At 49.3% G+C, this 22183-nt stretch overlaps 2 protein-coding genes across 2 annotated transcripts in view; one reads left to right on the top strand and one right to left on the bottom strand.

The window, feature by feature from the left end:
* The window catches only part of DAZAP1 (DAZ associated protein 1), a 52107-nt gene extending 43319 nt beyond the window's left edge, over positions 1-8788 (bottom strand). The window contains exon 1 of the mRNA XM_053372693.1: positions 8414-8788. Coding sequence (XP_053228668.1) covers positions 8414-8445 — 32 coding nt within the window. The 5' untranslated portion in view covers positions 8446-8788. The remainder of the gene's footprint in view (positions 1-8413) is intronic.
* Positions 8789-10369: 1581 nt separating this feature from the next.
* Positions 10370-21752, top strand: GAMT (guanidinoacetate N-methyltransferase). Its single transcript, XM_053372698.1, has 6 exons — positions 10370-10738; positions 14505-14650; positions 16174-16237; positions 19152-19219; positions 20975-21085; positions 21403-21752. The coding sequence occupies exons 1-6, from the start codon at positions 10552-10554 to the stop codon at positions 21538-21540; spliced, it is 714 nt and encodes a 237-aa protein (XP_053228673.1). The 5' UTR covers positions 10370-10551; the 3' UTR covers positions 21541-21752.
* The last annotated feature ends 431 nt before the right edge of the window (positions 21753-22183 follow it).

Genomic DNA, 22183 nt, shown 5'->3' with positions numbered 1-22183 from the left:
TCTTCCAGCTCTATTGTAAATTATTTCTGGCCACCTTGACAAATATTCAGACACAAAAAAAAGTGCAGGGTTTTCTGAGGTCAAGCAGAGCAGCTGTATGTAAATAAAGTGTGGCTATTTATACACAGCTCCATAGATTGCCACAAGCTAAGACAGTTTTGGCCTTTGGCTTTGTGTTAGATGGGATTCTGGTACACTGAGCAAATGCAGAACCAACCGGCGCTGCAGCCTGAAGATGGCATGGAGAAATAAATAAATAAACAGACCACGAGAGAAGCAAGCTACCGTGCACCAAACCGTTCCAACAAAACCTCTCATCTTCCAGCGCTCGGTCACTGCCATCTTAACTATTTTACCAACAGCTCATCTCCCATGCCATGGGGAACCGGGTTTGCTTGACCCTTCGTTTTAAGCAACACTTTCCTTAATGCTAAAACAAAACGCTACTAACAGCAGCAACAACAGGGAACAGGTACTTCTACATACCTAACTGAAAGCCCCGAGGAACAGGGTAGCAAAGCACAAAAAAGCAATCCATATTATTTATAGGCTCTCGCTCCCTTGGGTTATTTTGGGCTCCACTGGAAGGCCGAGATAGAAATTTAATAAATAAATAGTTTTAATGGCCATAGGGAATTTTCTCCAGGCTAGATGCAGTCCAATTCAGACTGATTTGGTACTAAGCACCACTGAGCTTGTTGCTGAGGAACCATATGTGGAATTTGGATGAGCACCCTCTGACTTTTGGTTTGAGGTCCTGTGCCATTTTTATGAATTTGCTATATTTGAATAGTGTGCTAAGCATCCAACAAATGGCGCTCCTCTTTTTTTTTGCATTGGGTTGCATCAGATGCAGTGCCAAACCATGGTTTGGCAGACATGGGTGAATATTAGAAGAAGAAGAAGAAGAAGAAGAAGAAGAAGAAGAAGAGGAGGAGGAGGAGGAGTTTGGATTTGATATCCTGCTTTATCACTACCCTAAGGAGTCACGCTGGTCACATGACCCGGAAGTCTCTGCGGACAGCGCTGGCCCCCCGGCCTATAGAGTGAGATGGGCGCACAACCCTAGAGTCTGGCAAGACTGGCCCGTACAGGCAGGGGTACCTTTACCTTTACCTTTAAGGAGTCTCAAAGCGGCTAACAATCTCCTTTCCCTTCCTCCCCCACAACAAACACTCTGTGAGGTGAGTGGGGCTGAGAGACTTCAAAGAAGTGGGACTAGCCCAAAGTCACCCAGCAGATGCATGTGGAGGAGCGGAGACGCGAACCCGGTTCACCAGATTACGAGACTACCGCTCTTAACCACTACACCACACTGGCTCTCCAAAGGAGAGCCTTAAAGGATCCTTGGGCCTGTGCCATTTTTATGAATTTGCTGTATGTGAATTGTGTGCTAAGCATCCAACAAATGCCCCCCCCCCTCTTTTTTCTGCATTGGGTTGCATCAGATGCAGCGCCAAACCATGGTTTCGCCGACATGGGTGAATATTAGAAGAAGAAGAAGAAGAAGAAGAAGAAGAAGAAGAAGAAGAAGAAGAGGAGGAGGAGGAGGAGGAGGAGTAGTTTGGATTTGATATCCCGCTTTATCACTACCCGAAGGAGTCTCAAAGCGGCTAGCATTCTCCTTTCCCTTCCTCCCCCACAACAAACACTCTGTGAGGTGAGTGGGGCTGAGAGACTTCAGAGAAGTGTGACTGGCCCAAGGTCACCCAGCAGCTGCATGTGGAGGAGCGGAGAAGCAAACCCGGTTCACCAGATTACGAGTCCACCGCTCTTAACCACTACACCACACTGGCTCTCCAAAGGAGAGCCTTAAAAGAGCCTTGGGCTTGCGTGCTCCCTCTCCTCGCTCTGTGTGCATGGCAATTCTGTCCCTCATTTACTTCCAGGAAAGGATGCAATTGCTGAGCACGAGGTGAGGAAGAAGGGCAAGGATGCAGCAGCAGCACAAGCACCTTTTATCAGATTCGGCCAGTATGCAGGCTGTAACCTTGCCTGGATGGAGACAGTTTGGCAACAATCACCCATGCTCTGTTACCTGAGATGGATGTGGGATTGCCTCTGAAAATGGCCTGGAAGATGCAGTTGGTCAAGAAAAGCACCGCAAGATTAACTGGGGCTAATCTAGTCTGTTTCTGTGCTCAATTTAAACCTTTAAGGCTCTAAATAACTTCAGACTAAGTGACCTGGAAGGCACCTTCTCACACACATACCTGTCCACACCTAAAGATCCTCTTTGGAGGGCTTGTTCCAGCTGTCCCGGCTGAATGAAGCAAGGCAGGCAACTACCAAGGAGAGGAGAGGGCACTTTGGTGAAGCAATAGCCTTCCCAGGAAGGCTCACCTAGTGGCGTAACATGGGTTGCCAAAGCCCGGGGCAAGGCAAGTATCCTTGGCACTGTCTATCAATAGGCGGGAACTAAGGGGCAAAAGCTCAGCAACATACCTGAGTAGCAGCCGTGGCGTCCTATGAGCATTGAGCACGGTAGAGAATGGAATGGGGGATTGGTCGGGAGCAGGGTTCTTTCCAAAGCCCGTGCAGAGGACGTTGGGAGATTTAAATGTGAGAGGGAGGGCACGCTATTTTTAAAATTTATTACAACTTTCTTTTGAAATTTTGCACCCCTGAGAATATTTGCGCCAAAAGCAACTGCCCCTGTGCCCCCACCAATGCTACGCCGCTAGCCACTCGCCTAGTCAAATTTCGTGATCTTTCTGGTGACAGGTGAATATAATTTTTTTCTAACCACCCCTTTAAAATTACTTAAGTAATTTAGACCTGTTTTTTAAAGGTGGGGTGCATCAAGTTGTGTTGTGTTGATGCTGTTCTTGAATGGTTTCATGTTTTACTTTGTATTTTAATTTTTTTATAACTTATTTACTGTACGTCACCCAGAGAACTTTATGTTATGGGATGCCCTGCAAACATAGCAAACAAACGAAATTAAATCAGAGGCTCCTTGAAGGCTCTCTCTCTCAGAAGCAAACCAAGCTCTGCCATTGTGCCTAAAATCAGCCCATTCCTATTGCATTATCTTTCTCTTCACCACAGAAGGTAAACAGTTTCCTATGAAACCACAAATAACGAGCAAGCTACAAATAAGCTTACAAATCCAATTTATTAAAACAACACAGATTATTCTGGCCACATTTACTGTGCCACATTCCACAGGATCAGGAAATTTAAAAAACCCATTTGCTATTAGAATTTTCTAAGTGTTGCGAGGACACCCAGAATCGACAGCACCCATAACGCTGAGAATTTTGCTGTTGCTAACTGGCATCAGGATCTAGCCCTTGTTATGCCAACAAGCAAAGAGAATTCATTGAATCTTTATGAAGGAAGTCTAGAGGAAATCCAGTCCCACTTGCAATGGGTCTACAGGTTGCTTGTCCAGTCGCATATACCTTGACCTAGACCAATAACAGGGAACCTATGACTCTCCAGATGTTGATGAACTCCCATCATCCCTGACCATTGGCCATGTTGGCTGAGGCGGACTGAGATTGTAGTCTAACATCTGGAGGACCACAGGTTCCTTACCACTGACATAGGTGGTCTACACTTAGCTATTTTAGTCATCGTGGCCTTTTAAAAATAAAAGCATTTACTGCATTGTTGCCCGAAGTGGATTTGCACTGGTCATGGTACCCCTGACCATTAGGTCCAGTCGTGACCGACTCTGGGGTTGCGGCGCTCATCTCACTCTATAGGCCGAGGGAGCCGGCGTTTGTCCGCAGACAGCTTCCGGGTCATGTGGCCAGCATGACTAAGCCGCTTCTTGCGAACCAGAGCAGCGCACGGAAACGCCATTTACCTTCCCGCTGGAGCGGTACCTATTTATCTACTTGCACTTTGAGGTGCTTTCGAACTGCTAGGTTGGCAGGAGCAGGGACCGAGCAACAGGAGCTCACCCCGTCGTGGGGATTTGAACCGCCGACCTTCTGATCAGCAAGTCCTAGGCTCTGTGGTTTAACCCACAGCACCACCTGCGTCCCTGCACTGGTCATAGGTGACTGCTAAGAACCTTTGGGCAATTCAGTTATAATTTTTCACCTGAGGTTTCGCAGCTCACGTTTAAAAATTTAAAATTCACCTCATATGAACAAGGCTGATAGAAGCAGCTTGTTTCCTGCCACCTTGAGTGCTACTCTGACAACGGTAAGGCAGTATATCTTATCAGTATTTTTCTTTTAAAAATTACTGCAGCAGCAACAACGTACTTGATGCTTTACCAAGTAACAAAGACAGGGCCCAACCCCAAGACACTTAAAGCAGAAATGTCAACAGCGGCTTAGCAACACACGACAAGGAAAGAGCTTGCAAGGAATGAATGTCTTTAAGTGCATTTCAGCTGGGAATATGAATTAAGTTTTATGAGGGATGGTGTAAGACTCAAGGAAAAAGGTAGACTTTGATGAGAAAATGCATCACAACTCACAGAGCAGAAATCTTCCCAATGAGTGGATCTAAAGGACGAGCCATTCTTGTCACATCCCAAAAGTATTCAGATGACTGTCTACTTGCAGCCCTGGCATAATGCTTTATACTTTTGCCACCATGATCATTCTGAATACCATACTCTTAAGTATGGGCCTGATAGTAGAAGAAACTTTATGATCAAACTGATTGATATTAAACTAAACGTGAAGCAATGTATGGAGGCATAATCTAAATATTATAGTTGCCGGTTTTAAGCATCTTTTCCATTTTCAGCATAGTAAAGTTTCTTTGATTTCAGGTTATGTATGCTTATTTCCTATAGAATGGAAGCTTAGTGAGCTAGGGCTTAGAAATATTCCCCCAGCTCTTTTTCCTACATACTGTACTGCAGACATCCTGTTCAACATTTGGAGCACGGTGACTAAGGACGACATATACAAAGACTCAACCAGTGAGCTATTTTGAGGTTATAGATTAAAAGCATGAAATCCCTTAGAAGGCTTTACAAAAGTAACCCCCCCCTTTCTCACCCCCCTTCAAATTCAGCCATTCCCAGGATGGAAATTGATCTGTGGAAATCTGCCCAGGAACAAGAAATATAAAGGCACGTTGGGCACCCCAGGAGGTCTTATCTGCATGTGGCAGAGAAGTAAAAAAACGAGATACAAAAGTGAATCTTCTTTTTAAGCCTTTATCCCTCCAGTGTGGGCTGCCTTGGCCTCAGAGGCTGAAAGCAAAGCCATGCCTTTGCCAGCCATGCTCAACACAAGAGGGGCAAGCTCCATGCATCATGGGGCAGCATTGATGAATCACCAGTGTTCTTGTCCTACACAGGTTCTCAACCTCCTTCAACTGCAGGAAGGGGACTTAAGAGACACAAAAGAGAGCAAAGGTCCCAATATGATGGCTTGTATAGGGTCACAAAGGGACAAGGAGGAGCATGGTTCAGCAACCAATGCCCTCTCCCCTCACAAAGTGTGCAGAGGGACCTTAGATAATAATTGGAGCTCTTCACAAGGGATATACACAGCAAGGAGCTGCCGCAGATCCCAACCTGATGACCTTGTGCCCCAGCTGCAGAGCCAGGTGCAAGCTGCCAGCTGCTCCACAGCCTTAGATTTGTACTGCCAAGCTAGAAATCCATCACCCAAAAGGCAGCAAACAGGATGTCATAGGATGTGGGGGTTTGGGGGGGTGTTGTGAGAGGAACCCCAAGACCCATGTCAGAGGACAACAAATGGCCTGGGCCTCTGAACTGATTAGGGAGCTGGATATGAGCCCACAATCTCACTACAATCTCGATCTATATCCACATATTACCTAAGGAGTAATTTAAGAGCACCTGACAAGTATTATCCCCAACAGTGTTATCACTGTATGCCCCAACACACGTCCTCAACAGTTGAATCACGTTCCTGTGTGTTTTGGAAGGAATGGAGCCCAGGAAAGGAACAAGTCCAGTACCTCAACCATATAAAAGCATACAGTATTCAGCGTACAGTATGCTGAAAGAACCTTTCGCTGCCATGTCTGCTCCAGCACCCAATAATCCAGGAGACAGATCTTTGCGTTTCTGCTGTGAGCCCCTAGTCTAATACAACCCACCCACTGGGGTCTCAAGGCCCCACAGCAGCCACCTCTCCATTGGAGGTTGTGCTCCAAATCCCCATTCGCCTATCTGCAAAGTAGCAATCACAGACCAACAGCCCCCTAGAGAGAACCCTCCTCCATGTTTAAAGGCAGGACGGTGCCATATGGGCTTTCTGGAAGCACCTGGTTCAGTAATGTGGAAAGCGGGGCTTTGGGTGCAACAGACCAAGCAGGGCTCTCGTTTTTCCTGAAATCCATTTGTGCACTTAGCTCCCCCTGCCCCATGGCTCTGCTGATACAACAAACCTCCCCCCCAATAGCTCATCCTATTGGCACAGAGAAAGGTTGGAGGTAGAGGGGGGTGCCTTTCGTTAGAGTTTCTTGCAGCTCCTCTCACAACCTCCATCAAACTGGCCTTCTCTCAAGCCCTCAACTTCAACCCCACCCCCCAAAATAGAGAAGAGTTAAGACCCATTGGCCCACCTTGCCCTGCAGTGCAGAGGGGGTAAGAGACAAGGGATAGAGGGTACAGAGAAGCGTGTGTTGGCTGCGGGGGCAGGGGGGGTTCCTTTGGAGATACTCCTGCCTCATAGCTGAAAAAGTAGGAAGGTTAACCCAGCTTCCTCCCTCCCCACCTCTTCCTGAGCTCTGGGGGACAGAAAGATCTGAAACTGAAGAGAAAGATCCAAAATAAAGGGGGGAAATGAACATTATTAGGTGGTTGACTTTCAGCAGCTCTCCTCGCTGATCATCGGCCCCCTCCCCAAAATTTGTGGCTCTTGTCGCAGAGAGAGATGGAAGGGGGGAAGCAGCAAGGAGGGTGGTTGCGAAGGGGGAGAAAGGCCCTTCCCTTTCACTGCAGGGTCCTCTGTTGGAGGTGGGGGATAGAGAGGTCACTCTCTTCTCCAGGCAAATCCAAGAAATCGCTCAAGATCCAGGATAAAAAGAGAGAAAGACAGGTAAAGAAGAGACGGAGCTGAGACCTGTCTCACCCAAATAGTAATAAGGTGTGAGTGTGTGGTCTTTTTTGGGGGGGGGTCTCCTTTTTTCCTTCCCTTACAACAAGGCTACTATGTGGAAACAGAGGAAGAGGGGGGTGTCCTCCTGTGACCCCCACTTCCCCCCACGTGACAGGGCCTTCCCCCTAAATAGTAGGAGTGGTCTTTTTGGGGGGCTCCCTCTTTCCCCCCTTACAACAGGGCTACTATGTGGAAACAGAGGAAGAGGGGGTGTCCTCCCCGTGACCCCCACTTCCCCCCAAGTGTGGTCTTTTTTGGGGGTGGGGGCTCCCTCTTTCTTCCCTTCCCTTACAGCAGGTCTACTATGTGGAAACAGAGGAAGAGGGGGTGTCCTCCCCGTGACCCCCACTTCCCCCCAAGTGTGGTCTTTTTTTGGGGGTGGGGGCTCCCTTTCTTCCCTTCCCTTACAACAGGGCTACTATGTGGAAACAGAGGGGGGGATGACCTCCCCATGGCCCCCACTTCCCCCCTCGCCCTGCCCCCCCCACACGTGACAGGGCCTTCCCCCTAAATAGTAAGAGTGCTCTTTTTTGGGGGGGATCCCTCTTTTCCCCCTTCCCTTAAAAGAGGGCTACTACGTGGAAACAGAGGAAGAGGGGGGTGTCCTCCCCGTGAACCCCACTTTCCCCCCACGTGACAGGGCCTTCCCCCTAAATAGTAAGAGTGCTCTTTTTGGGGGGGATCCCTCTTTTCCCCCTTACAACAGGGCTACTATGTGGAAACAGAGGGGGGTGTCCTCCCCATGACCCCCACTTCCCCCCAAGTGTGGTCTTTTTTGGGGGGTGGGTCTCCCTCTTTCCCCCCTTCCCTTACAACAGGGCTACTATGTGGAAACAGAGGAAGAGGGGGTGTCCTCCCCGTGACCCCCACTTTACCCCTCGCCCTGTTCCCCCTCACACGTGACAGGGCCTTCCCACTTCCCCCCAAGTGTGGTCTTTTTGGGGGGTGGGGGCTCCCCTAAATAGTTAGAGTGCTCTTTTTGGGGGGATCCCTCTTTCCTCCCTTCCCTTACAACAGGGCTATGTGGAAACAGAGGGAGAGGGGGGTGTCCTCCCCGTGAACCCCATTTCCCCCCCACGTGACAGGGCCTTCCCCTAAATAGTAAGAGTGCTCTTTTTGGGGGGCTCCCTCTTTCCCCCCTTACAACAGGGCTACTATGTGGAAACAGAGGGGGATGTCCTCCCCATGACCCCCCACTTCCCCCCAAGTGTGGTCTTTTTGGGGGGTGGGGGGCTCCCTCTTTCCCCCCTTCCCTTACAGCAGAGCTACTATGTGGAAACAGAGGGGGGTGTCCTCCCCGCGACCCCCACTCCCCCCTCGCCCTGCCCCCCCACACGTGACAGAGCCTTCCCCCCCCTCACCCGATCTCGTCGGCGCTCCCCACGCTGTTCATGGCGGGGGCGCGAAGGCCCTGGGCCCGCTCGGCTGCCCCTCCGCCTCCTCTCTCGCCGCTGCCTCTTTCTGCTTCCTCCTTCGGCGCTGAGGTGAATCCGAGCGGGGTGTGAGGGGGGGGGGAGAGGAGGCGGCGGCGGCGGTTGTGGCGGCTGTCGAGGCGGCTTTCTCTCTCTTCTCTCCTTCTTCCCTTCCTTCCTTCCTCTCCGGCTCCGCCGCCTCCTCCTCCTCCTTCTCTCGGGGCTTTTCCTATTTTACCTCACACAAGAGGGCCCCGGCGACCCAGCAGCAGCGAGCGGGCGTCGCGCGCATGCGCAAGCGGCACGCACGCACACGCGCGCGCTCTCGCCCCCCTCCGCCTCCCGTTTCCCTGCGGCCGCCAACCGCCGCTCCCGGCCGGACAGCGCCGCACTGCGCTTGCGCCAAAGCGCGAGGAGGAGACTGCTCGCTTTCTTTTCCTTTCTACGCTCCGCCCACTATTCGCCATTGGCTGGTTCTAAACGGGGTTTACCGCAGGGGCGGGAGGGCGACGCGGGTAGCTGAAGGGAGGAAGAGGCGGCGCGCATGCGCGCTGCTCGACAAGGGTTTTTTTCCGCGAAAGGCATTATGGGAGGTGTAGTTTTTTTAAAAAAGAATTCGTTAATGTAGGCGGAGAAAACGTCTGGCCTTCCTAAAGGATGATGGGAAGTGTAGTTTGTAGCCGCTCGCACGCAGAGCACGTCTTTGCGACCGCCTGAGGGGTCAGGAAGAGAAAGGGTTAGAGGAGAAAGGTGCGCATGCGCTGAGGAAACATAGCGTATTTGGCCGCCGCAAGGCTTCATGGGGGTTGTAGTCCGTTGGGCTGAGGGGAGGAGAATGGAATTATTATAGGGAAAGTTTTCAGGCCATTTGTGTGTGGGGAATGTCTGTTTTAAGAGGATTAAATAGATTATAAGGGGGAAGGAAAGGAAGCTTTTGGTGCCAGCCCCTCACAAAAGCCTTTTAATAGGAAAGGAGGCACTCTGTCCATGCTCAGAGACACCTTTTATCCTGAACTCACATGTACGTGATTGTGCATGGAAACTAACCTACTGGGGAAAAAGTAAAAAAAAAATGCATTTATTGCCTGGGTCATTTGGCCTCTGGTGGCCCTCATAAAGTTGCTCAGAGTGGAATGTGGCCCTCAGCCCGTTTCTCAGGGCCAGTATAAATTATCTAGTGCATATTGGGGCAAATAAATAAATAAGCAAATATATTTCACGTGGACCATGAATAAAACCTTGCGGGGTCTTGATGGAAACGTCGACCCAAGCGTGCAGCAGCCGTGACAAAGGCAAATCCCATGCCAGGGATAGTAATAATAATAATAATGATGATGATAATAATAATAATAATAATAATAATAATAATAATAATAATAATAATTTATTATTTATACCCTGCCCATCTGGCTGAGTTCCCCCAGCCACTTTGTCAACAACAAATTGTCGCCGCTTTTGTGTGTGTTGAATATATGCTTTATGGTCATTGATGGACCTAATAGGTATCTCAAGCCATTTGCACATGTTGCCCTGCAACCAGTCCATGCAGAATGTAGGCATCCTATATATAGAAAGGAGCAAACCAGGGATATTTTAGGGAGCAGGCTAGCAGGCGGGGTCCATGACTTGCATCACAGGAGTCTGCACAGCACAAAACACTGTTGCTGTATGCAGGTTTTATTTTATTTGTTTTTTATCGTATATTTTGGAAATGAACATCCAAGTTTTTTTTCTTTTAAATTTTTTTGGGGAGCCCCCAAGAGAGTGGAGCCCTAAGCTACAGCTCGTTTAGCTTATACGTAAATCCAGCACTGGGTGAGTGCATGCAAGTTATCCAGCAGGTGTCCCCTTGTTCCTTTCCCATTTGGAAATGGGCGTTGCAAAATGAGAGGGGGGAGGCATGGAATCACCCTTCCCTTTTCAACTCAGCACTCCTGAGATGCAGAGTCAGCTGTTTCCGCCTCCCCTTTGCCCCCCAGCTTCATCTATTTAAAGCCAACTTATTTAAAGTCCAAAGGGGTTCCTGCTGGGATCTGTTAAATCTCCAGCTCTCTCTTTCTCTCTCTGCCTCTCCAGCTCCAGCCAACATGACTTCCTCCTCCGAAACCGCCCAGCCAATTTTTCTGGAAGGGGAGAACTGCAAGCCCTCCTGGAAAGAAGCTGCCGCGGGGTATGACCCAACGGACACCCACTTGGAAATCATGGGGAAGCCTGTTATGGAGCGCTGGGAGACCCCATACATGCATTCCCTCGCTTCTGTGGCCGCTTCGAAAGGTAGGACGGTGCATTTACCGTATTTTTCGCTCTATAAGACGCACCAGACCGCAAGACGCACCTAGTTTTTGGAGGAGGAAAACAATAAAAAAATATTCTGAATCTCAGAAGCCAGAACAGCAAGAGGGATCGCTGCGCAGCGAAAGCAGCAATCCCTCTTGCTGTTCTGGCTTCTGGGATAGCTGCGCAGCCTGCATTCGCTCCATAAGACGCACACACATTTCCCCTTACTTTTTAGGAGGGAAAAAGTGAGTCTTATAGAGCAAAAAATACGGTATGTTTTGTTTCGCTGCATTCCACTGAGATGCCAGTAGCTGGCCCGCAAGGTAGCCCAGTTCGCTTCAGGGCCAATTGTTGGGAGAAAGGAACCCGGTCTCTCCCTGGTGCCAGCCTGACACGCTAAATCGCAATGTTGTGGTCATCGGAGGTTTGTGGGCAAGCCTACCTTCAAGGGGTGTTGCTGCCGTAGTGCATCAGCGCTCCAAATTCCCTGCTTTCGCGGTAGCGGCCAGAACTGGTGGACATCCCAAAGAGCTGAATATTGCATGATTCGGGAAAGGCAGAAGAAAAGACGGCTCAGGGTTAAACTACGGAACTCCCTGCCACAGTAAGGAGGTGGTAATGAGTCCGAATACCAGTTGCCACACGAAGGGAGAGTTGTTCTTGTGCTTGCGCCCCCCCCCCCGTGCTGGCCCAGGGGGCTCCCTTTGGCTTGATCCTGCAACCAGGCTCTCCTGACATTCCCTTTCTGGTTCAACGTTGCCAGCCTATCCTAAGCTACTCCTTGTCTGAAAGACTCTGGGTTGTACCCAGCTATAACATCTGCCCCAGTGTAGACCCCTTGGAAGGAATGCTCCGAAGTTAGTCAGGCCCATTAATTTCAGTGGGTCTCCTCCGAGTAGGGCTAGCGTTGGTGGCAACACGTTCCCTCTCTGGCTGCACCGACACCCTAAAGCACATTCCGCTCCCACCCAAGGGGAAAAGAAAAACCCCCGGGAACTATACGATATATACAATATACAATATCTTTATTGTCATTGTCCCATGCAGAACAATGAAATTGAAAAACTACATAAAACATTCAAAAACCCCTAAAAACTCTGAAACCCCATTTTAAAATACACTATACTATAGAGACCCCTTATGCTGCGTTTAGAACCAGAATTGCATTTGCGTAGAAACTGTTTCTCAGGCGGCTAGTCCTGGCCTTTATAACCCTGTACCTTCTTCCAGAAGGCAGAAGCTGAAAGAGATCATTTCCGGGGTGCGCACTATCCTGCGCTATCTCTGCCACTTTCTTACGGCACCTGGAAGCATAGATTTGATCCAGGGTGGGAAGAGGGCACCCAATTCTTCTCTCCGCAGTCTTTACAACCCTGGATAGCATTGTTTTTTCCCTGGCCATGCAGCTCCCAAACCACACACACAGACCATAAGTTAATATGCTCTCCACAGTGCAATGGTAAAATGCCATCAACAGGTCCTTTGAGAGATTGTTTTTCCAGAGGATTCTCAGAAAATATAGTTTGCCCTGCAGCGCTACAACTCCCAAAGAAACATAAATGGTGTCTGTGTTTATATGATTTAGAACCACACACAGCTGAGGAAGCCCCTTGGGGCGAAACAGGGGAATATCCAGGAATCCTTCTCTTGTCTACCTGTGCCTCCAGTGCCAGTTTCTTAAATCTACCAACCTTATCATCTTCATTTGACACTTACAAGACCATTTCATGGTATTCTTCTAAGGAATACATCAGACAGAAAAATACAAGAGAAGATGAAGAAATTAGACTGACAAAATAGGAATTGCATTTTGTACATACTGGACTTGGTGGTTAACTGAACAAGCTACATTTTAATATGTTATGTCACGATGCTGACTTTGACTTTGAAGCTGCATCTAACTTTGAGAAGTAAAGGTAAAGGTAAAGGGACCCCTGACCATTAGGTCCAGTCGTGGCCGACTCTGGGGTTGCGGCGCTCATCCCGCATTACTGGCCGAGGGAGCCGGCGTACAGCTTCCAGGTCATGTGGCCAGCAGGACTAAGCCGCTTCTGGTGAACCAGAGCAGCGCACGGAAACACCGTTTACCTTCCCGCTGGAGTGGTACCTATTTTTCTACTTGCACTTTGACGCGCTTTCGAACTGCTAGGTTGGCAGGAGCAGGGACTGAGCAACGGGAGCTCACTCCGTCGCAGGGTGTCTGCCAACCTTCTGATCAGCAAGTCCTAGGCTCTGTGGTTTAACCCACAGCGCCACCCGCGTCCCTATAATTTTGAGAAGTAGCTTCTAGTAAATGACTTTACAATTGTTAATATATAGCCTATTACCTCTACATGTTTTTTTCAAGTGCATTTGCGTAATATAGGCAATTCTAGTGGTTTTGAGCCACAACTCCCAGACCCTTTAGCTAACATTCCAGGGATTACTGGACGCGGGCGCAGCAGTGAAGGAATGTGCTTTAACCTTTTCTGCCCCTCACCCCAAGTCTTCCTTCCTGAGACCTCCTTGTGTTGCAGCAGAGTTAAGAATAGCCACACTGCAAACTATCTCCCCTTTTTATATAAACGCTTGTCTGTGGGTTCGATTCAGGGGTCGGGCTTTTCCCGACAGCTGCAGGCTGAGACGCAGGATATAAGCCTAGGGGAAGAACGATTCTCGTGGACAGAGCAAAAAAATAATCCAGATTTTTCTTACAGCATCTTTATATGTCAACAGTGAACTCTGGCCTTTTCATATTTAGCCAGAAGGCCAACACACAAGGCCTCTGGCAATATTTAAGGCGGGCATGCCCCCCCCAGTTGATAGGCAATGCCATTCAAATGGTGTCCGTGCTCCGCATCTTGTGATTGATTATGCGGGGCAGGTCTTACCTGGGCCTCCCCAATATTTTATTCAAATTGGCACCCCTGCTTCCAGACTGATCAGCCATGTGTTTGGGGGGCAGCCAATTTAGAAGCCAACTTTTGAATTTCGGACCCGAGACGTTTTCTTGCTCGTACTGCACTTGCTGCCTGCATTGAATTGTAAGTAAATTTTTTGTTTAACAACAACAACAACAATTTTATTATTTATACCCCGCACATCTGGCTGGGTTTGTTTATCTTAAAAAATGTGTGCTTCATTCTATGCAAGGGGGGTGAAGAGGTGGAAGGGAGTCAGCAGACCCCAAAACAATAGGCATTGAAAGCCACAATTGCCTTATTCCTGTGCTTTGTAAAGGTAAAGGGACCCCTGACCATTAGGTCCAGTTGTGACCGACTCTGGGGTTGCGGCACTCATCTCGCTTTATTGGCCAAGGGAGCCGGCGTACAGCTTCCAGGTCATGTGGCCAGCGTGACTAAGCCGCTTCTGGCGAACCAGAGCAGCACACGGAAACGCCATTTACCTTCCCGCCGGAGTGGTACCTATTTATCTACTTGCACTTTGACGTGCTTTCGAACTGCTAGGTTGGCAGGAGCAGGGACCGAGCAACGGGAGCTCACCCCGTCATTGCGGGGATTCGAACCGCCGACCTTCTGACCGGCAAGTCCTAGGCTCTGTGGTTTAACCCACAGCGCCACCGTGCAGGCTGCTAAATGTAAGAGCCTTTGACTCTGCTGAAAAGGCTTCGCAGCCCATTTACTTTTTCAATTTCTCCTCCACACACATGGGATAGGAGGTTTAAATTTCCCTCTGCAGATTTAACCCTCGATCCGTCTCCTTGGTCCGCTCAAAGAGTCACGGCCGCTGATCGGACCTCCTTTCTCTTGTGTGTCGCACTCAGGGGGCCGGGTGCTGGAGGTGGGTTTCGGCATGGCGATCGCCGCCACCAAAATCGAGGAGTTCAACATTGAGGAGCACTGGATCATTGAGTGCAACGAGGGTGTCTTCCAGCGGCTGAAGGAGTGGGCGAAAACACAGCCTCACAAGGTACGACAGAAGAGCCCTAAGGCTGAATCAGGTCATAGAGGGCTGTATATATGTATACACACACACACATACATATATACACATATACTCTCTCTCTCTCTCTCTCTCTCTCTCTATATATATATATATACCATATTTTTCGCTCTATAAGTCACACCAGGCCACCAGACGCACCTAGTTTTTGGAGGAGGAAAACAAGAAGAAAAATATTCTGAATCTCAGAAGCCAGAACAGCAAGAGGGATCGCTGCGCAGCAAAAGCAGCAATCCCTCTTGCTGTTCTGGCTTCTGGGATTGCTGCGCAGCCTGCATTCGCTCCATAAGACGCACACACATCTCCCCTTACTTTTTAGGAGGGAAAAAGTGAGTCTTATAGAGCAAAAAAGACGGTATTACCCATATATTCAATAAACGTTTTAAGGATGTTAAAATGAACGTTTCAAGTTGTAAAACAGAACATTTTCTGTTTTACAACTTGAAACATCCTTAAAACGTTTATTGAATATATGGGTAATAACTGTGTACACCTGAAAATGTTGGCAGCACTGAGATAAATTCAACAATGCACATATGTTCTGATGTATGTCATAATGGAATACTGAATGGTATACTTTTTTGGAAAGTGTGCAGGGGTTTATGATGTGCAAAATGAACCATGGAAAGCGAAGAAGGGAAGTCGTCATAGTTTTAAGCATATATTAAGGGAGCCCCATTCCACAGCCAGAACAGCTCTCACACTCAGTAAATCCTTCCTCGTGTTTAGTCAGAAGCTAAATAACTCAGAGTGGTTTTCTTCCTTTTGATGATTTTCATAAAATTTTCGATTTTGCGATCTGAAATAAACATTTTACAAACTCTGAAATATCGAACGACGTCCCTTCTTCCCTTTCCATGCTTCATTTTAAAAACTCAGAGTGGTTTTTCAAGGTTTGTGTCTAGAGGGCGGAAGCCCTTATAGGATCCATTCTTTCCCACGCACCCTCGAACCCAAGCCTGACCTGCAAAAGACGAAGAGGTTTAAAGTTTGCAATGTAGATGTGATTCTGGGCGGGGGTGGCACACCTCCTACCAAGAGGCCTGGGATCGAATCTGCGGATTAACGGCAGTACTGTCGTACCTTGGAAGTCGAACAGAATCCTTTCCGGAAGTCCAAAATGTTCGGAAACCCAAGCGCGGCTTCCGATTGGCTGCAGGAAGCTCCTGCAGCCAATCAGACATTTGGCTTCCAAAAAATAGTTCACAAACCAGAACAGTCACTTCCGGGTTTGCGGCGTTCGGGAGCCAAAACGTTCAGGAACTAAGCTGTTCGAAAACCAAGGTACAAATTTTAATTATGTTTTCCTGATTTTATTTCTTCTTTTGAGTTTTCTTTGCTCTCCAACAGCCCCTCTTTGACCCGAACAACCAAAGCAGGTTAAACTGCAAACCGAGAGGAGTTGGGCAAATGTTTCTGAGCCGATTCCCAGCTGCTGAGTCAGTTGAGTGGTCAGTCATTAACCTCCTCTCCTCTGCTCTGCTCCCAAGGTCGTTCCCTTGAAGGGGTTGTGGGAGGACGTCGTCCCCACCTTGCCGGAAGAACATTTCAACGGTAAGCAAGAGATAAAAAGGTTTTCCCCCTTTCTCTCATGACCCCACAACTGGTGGGTGTCCAATTAAGCTGAAGAAGCTGGGAGATTCAGGGTGGGTCAAATAAAGCCCTTCTTAGCCCCGCGCAAACTGTGGAACTCCCTGCCACAGTAGGCAATCACGGCCAACTTGGATGGCTTTAAAAGGGGATTAGACAAATTAATGGAGGGGAAAGGCCATCAATGGAAGCTATGCTCTGCCTCCTAGTTGGAGGCAGAAATGCTTTTGAATTCCAGAATAAGGCAATACTAAGTCTTCCTGTCTTCTGAACAAGAGTCTCTCTGCTGTGATCATATATTAAAATAAAACCCCACATTTCTTTTCTTACTGTGTATCCATTAATTCACACCCAGTTCCCAGTTCCTGTTGTATTTGCTGTACAGTTTTTGGGGGGCAGGGGGCAGGGAGGTATGGAGGATTCGCTGGTCCTGAATGGGGTGACTGTGCCCCTGAAGGACCAGGTGCGCAGCCTGGGAGTCATTTTGGACTCACAGCTGTCCATGGAGGCGCAGGTCAATTCTGTATCCAGGGCAGCTGTCTACCAACTCCATCTGGTACGCAGGATGAGACCCTCCCTGCCCGCAGACTGTCTGACCAGAGTGGTGCATGCTCTGGTTATCTCCCGCTTGGACTACTGCAATGCGCTCTGCGTGGGGCTACCTTTGACCCGGAAACTACAACTAATCCAGAATGCGGCAGTCGGACTGGTGATTGGGAGCGGCCTCCAGGACTGTATAACACCGGTCCTGAAAGACCTGCATTGGCTCCCAGGACATTTCCAAGCACAATTCAAAGTGTTGGTGCTGACCTTGAAAGCCCTAAACGGCCCAGTATACCTGAAGGAGCGTCTCCGCCCCCATCGTCTGACACTGAGGTCCAGCTCCAAGGGCCTTCTGGCAGTTCTCTCATTGCGAGACATGAGGTTACAGGGAACCAGGCAGAGGGCCTTCTCGGTGGTGGCGCCTGCCGTGTGGAACACCCTCCTGTCAGATGTCAAGGAAATAAACTACCTGACTTTTAGAAGACATCTGAAGGCAGCTCTACTTAGGGAAGTTTTCAATGTTTGGTGCTTTATCGTATTTTTAATATTCTGTTGGGAGCCGCCCAGAGTGGCTGAGGAAACCCAGCCAGATGAGTGGGGTATAAGCAACAACCTCAACTATTATTATCCCAATTTAAAAAATCATCCCTTCCCTCCAATGATTTTTATGAACTCCCATCCTCCCTTGCCATTGGCCATGCTTGTTTTGGCTGATGGGTGCTGTAGCTCAGCATCGTCCAGGGGCCAGATGTTTCCCCACCTCTGGAATAAAGAAGTCCACCTTTTGCTTTAGGAGGTTTGGGAGACTCCTAAGTTGGCAAAGTAACCTCTTCTACCTTTCCCGCCCCGACCTGGCCAAAGTGATCCATGCGACGGGTCACCTCCAGGCTTGACTACTGTCTTCCACTGCCTCCCGCAGTTTGGTCAAACTCATGCTGGTAGCTTTGAGAACACTGTCCCCCCATCTTGTCCTCTGTCGTCCCCTTCTCCTTGTGCCCTCCATCTTTCCCAACATCAGGGTCTTTTCCAGGGAGTGTCCCTGGATGGTTAAGTCCAGTCAAAGGCGACTCTGGGGTTGCAGCGCTCATCTCGCTTTCAGGCCTCTTGTCCGCAGACAGCTTTCCGGGTCTTGTGGCCAGTAGGACTAAACTGCTTCTGGTTCAATGGGACACCGTGACAGAAACCAGAGCGCACAGAAACACCGTTTACCTTCCCGCTGGAGCGGTACCTATTTATCTACTTGCACTTTGAGGTGCTTTCGAACTGCTAGGTTGGCAGGAGCTGGGACCGAGCAACAGGAGCTCACCCCGTCATGGTGATTCGAACCACCGACCTTCCGATTCGCAAGCCCAAGAGGCTCAATGGTTTAGAGCACAGCGCCACCCGCGTCCCAACTCTACAGTATCTTTTTGGTTTTGAGGCAACCAGAACTGTACGCAGTGTTCCAAATCCAGCGGAATACAATATTAGATCTACCCAACATGTGTTTGGGGGTGGTTGGTGGGTAGGTAGGTGGGCGCCTTGCCTTTCGCCCCCCCTCCCATCCCGCAAACCCTGCTAAACTGGTCCCTTACCTTTCCCGCTCCGACCTGGCCACAATGATCCATGCGACGGTCACCTCCAGGCTTGACTACTGTAATTCGTTGCCCTTGAAGCTGTCCCAGAAACTCCAGCGGGTGCAGAATGCTGCAGCGAGGCTCCTCACGGGGTCTCTGCCATGGGAGCATATTCACCCACTGCTTTTCCAGCTGCACTGGCTCCCGGTGGAGTACAGGGCCAGATTTAAGGTGCTGCCTTTGACCTTTAAAGCCCTTCACGGCCTAGGACCCTTGTACCTACGGGACCGCCTCTCCCGGTATGCCCCACGGAGGACCTCAAGGTCCATAAATAGCAACACCCTAGAGGTCCCAGGCCCTAAGGAAGTTAGATTAGCTTCAACCAGAGCCAGGGCCTTTTCAGCACTGGCCCCGGCCTGGTGGAACGCTTTGCCTCATGAGACCAGGGCCCTAGAGGATCTGATTTCTTTCCGCAGGGCCTGTAAGACAGAGTTGTTCCACCTGGCCTTTGGCTTGGAGCCAATTTCATTTCCTACCTCTCTTTCTTTTTTCTTTTCCTTCTCCTCCTGCGATGAGGCTACATTTTAATATTTTAATGTTTCATTTATTTTAATGTTGTATTTTAATTTTGTTTTTAAGTTGTAATCATTCAACTTGTTTTTATTATTGCTTGTAAGCCGACCTGAGCCCGGCCTTGGCAGGGGAGGGCGGGGTATAAATAAAAATTATTATTATTATAATATTATTATTATTTCCTGTTTCTTTCCTGCAACCTCCAGGAATCCTCTACGACACCTACCCCCTCTCAGCCGAAACCTGGCACACTCACCAGTTCAGCTTCATCAAGGTAAGGCATGACGGCAGTTGCAAAAAGCGAGGCGGCTTCCTAAAGGAATATGGCCAACCCAAAAGCAAGCCCTTCAGGGCAGGAATGACCAAGAGTATTTTTTGAGCACTCCCTGGCAGTTCCTGGGAAGGTAGCAACAGGGATTGTGGGTTTCCCTTTGTCGCCGGTGACTGCAGGGCGGTCAGTTTTGAAAGCCAGGAGTTCAGCACGGCAGCCGCGAATATAGGAATCACAGTCCTTGTGGGCAGGGCTGGATTTAGGTTTGACGAGGCCCAGAGCTACTGAAGGTAATGGGGCCCTTTATACGCCCAGCTGTCCTTTGTCAACAACAAATCGTCACTCTTTTTTGTGTTGAATACATGCTATATGGTAATTTATGAACCTAATAGGTATCTAAAGCCATTTGCACATAACAAAATATGTATTTTATCCAAGTAACTGTTGAACTGAAATACAATTAAGAAGAAGTATATTTTGGGGGTTCTCCAAGAACGTGGGGCCCTAAGCTATAGCTTGTTTGGCTTATACGTAAATCCGGCACTGGCTGAAATCATGTGATGCGAGTTTTAATCTGTTTTTCGTTTATTGTCCTTCTTTCTTTTCGAAAGTCTTAAATCATGGCTGCCAGTTCTTCTAAATTTAATACAGTACAGAAAAAAGTTCTGAAACCATTTTGTCTCTCCCAAATGACCTCAGATATTTCTCTGCAAGGTCAAAGGAAATGGGGAGCCTCCGCATTGTCTCTTTGCTCACAAATCCTGTCTCAAGGGCACATTTAAGGTATGAATAGGGTGAGCCTGTGACCTGGATTCAGGAATTGAGTAGTCATCATAACAAAAGAGTGGTCAGCATGCCCAGGTAATTCAATCAGGTAACCTGGCAGACAGGATAAAAACAACGCACTCGGATTTCTGTTGTAGTCCGCCTCTTCTCTGATGTACTGGGGGTTGGTCTTGGGCTACACCCCTTCCGTGATGTATGTATGATGTATGGAGGGGCGGTCTTGGGTTCCAGGGTGGGAAGTGCAAAAGTCTATATAAGAGCTTTGCACACCTTTGTCCTAGGTCCTCCACCTCTCTCCCTGTTGCAACAGCTTTAATAAAAGATCAGGCTTACTAGCTGCTTTGCTTCTCAATATGCTCTGGTTTGCCTCTTTTATTTTCTCCTACCAACAGACGCGGTTAAGGGACGCGGGTGGTGCTGTGGGTTAAACCACAGAGCCTAGGACTTGCCGATCAGAAGGTCGGCGGTTCGAATTCCTGGTGGCGGGGTGAGTTCCCGTTGCTCGGTCCCTGCTCCTGCCAACCTAGCAGTTTGAAAGCACGTCAAAGTGCAAATAGATAAATAGGTACCGCTCCGGCGGGAAGGTAAACGGCGTTTCTGTGCGCTGCTCTGGTTCACCAGAAGCGGCTTAGTCCTGCTGGCCACATGACCCGGAAGCTGTACGCCGGCTCCCTCGGCCAATGAAGCGAGATGAGCGCCGCAACCCCAGAGTCGGTCAGGACTGGACCTAATGGTCAGGGGTCTTTTTACCAACAGAGAACCCACAAAAGGACTCTGTATAGGCTCTTGGGTACCCCATAAGGGAAAAGGAGCAGGGCTTTTTTTCTTATAACATTCCTAACTTCAGATACGGGGATGCAACCAGCAGGGACCCCCAACCTTTCCAGGACAAAAATCCCCAGCAAGGCCTCCTGGGGGGAAAGAGCCCCACAAAGTCTGCCATAACTCCCTTCCCTCCCCACTTTCCTGCAGGGCCATGCTTACCGCCTTCTGAAGCCCGGAGGGGTCCTCACCTACTGCAACCTGACCTCTTGGGGAGACCTCCTCAAGAACAAGTATTCGGACATCGAGAAGATGTTTCAGGTGAGGGCGAGGGAGGGCTGTGCAGGCGGGCGGAGGCCAGGGAACAAGAGCTCTGTGTCCGTGCGAATTCTAGTCTGGCTCCCGCAAGTAGTCCCACCCCATAGATTTAAACGGCTCTCATCGCCATTCCTCTTCCTTGGATCGTTATAAGAAGAGAAAAAAATCCCTATGGAAAACTGCATTTAAAAATTCCCTGCTCTCTGGCACCCTCTGGTGTCGGATGTTCATAGCGCATTCAAATTGCTGGTTCTTTACAGCAGTGTGTCTTGTGTGGTGGGTTCAAGGTCTCCTCAAGGCGCTTTCTTCCCGCATTTTAGGAAACGCAGGTTGAGCACCTGGTGGAGGCCGGTTTCAAGAAGGAGAACATCCACACGGCTGTCATGGACCTCATCCCTCCGTCCGACTGCAGATACTACTCCTTCCCCAAAATGATCACTCCCGCCCTCATCAAGTAGAGCTGTCAGCCCGTTCCCCCACCGGCCAGCTCTCCGAGGAAGGGCATGCTGACCGCAGCAGCAGCAGCCGAGACGATCCGCTCTTTTGCGGCCAAACAGAAATCGGGGAGGGAGATGGCCTCTCATTTTTCGAGCCTCCGGGCACATGGACACGAGCCCTTTAGCCAAAAAAATTGCAATCTGTTCTGTCGATCAAGAGAATTCTTTTCCACGTTGCCTTGTCTCCTTTCATCTCTGCCGAACGGCAAACTGGGTGTAGCTTGGCGGCAGAGCAATGCATGCAGAAGGTCTGTGGCTAGATCCCTCCGGTGGCATCTCCGTAAGCAGGGCTGCAGTAGACTTCTCTGCCTGCAGACCCCACACAGCCCCTGCCGGCCCTTGTAGATAGATGGGCTCCTGGTCTGATTCGGCAACAGGCCGACTCCTGTTCAAATTTGCCTTTCCATTCAGAACCAGGAGGACCAGGAACATGGCTTTTCAGCTCAGCACCTGCGTGGCCTGCGGAAGGCGCCGGGTTCCATCCCTGACATCTCATGCAGGAGAACGGCTGCCAGCCTGTGTAGACCGTACTAAGCCGGATGGATCAGTAGCCTGGCTACGTATAAGTCACCAGCCTATCTTCTGTTGCTGTAGTAAAGGGACC

This window comes from Podarcis raffonei, chromosome 18, assembly GCF_027172205.1.
Source record: "Podarcis raffonei isolate rPodRaf1 chromosome 18, rPodRaf1.pri, whole genome shotgun sequence".
NCBI classification, from domain to species: domain Eukaryota; kingdom Metazoa; phylum Chordata; class Lepidosauria; order Squamata; family Lacertidae; genus Podarcis; species Podarcis raffonei.
Note: the sequence above shows the minus strand (reverse complement) of the source record. Positions and strands in the feature narration are given on the sequence as shown.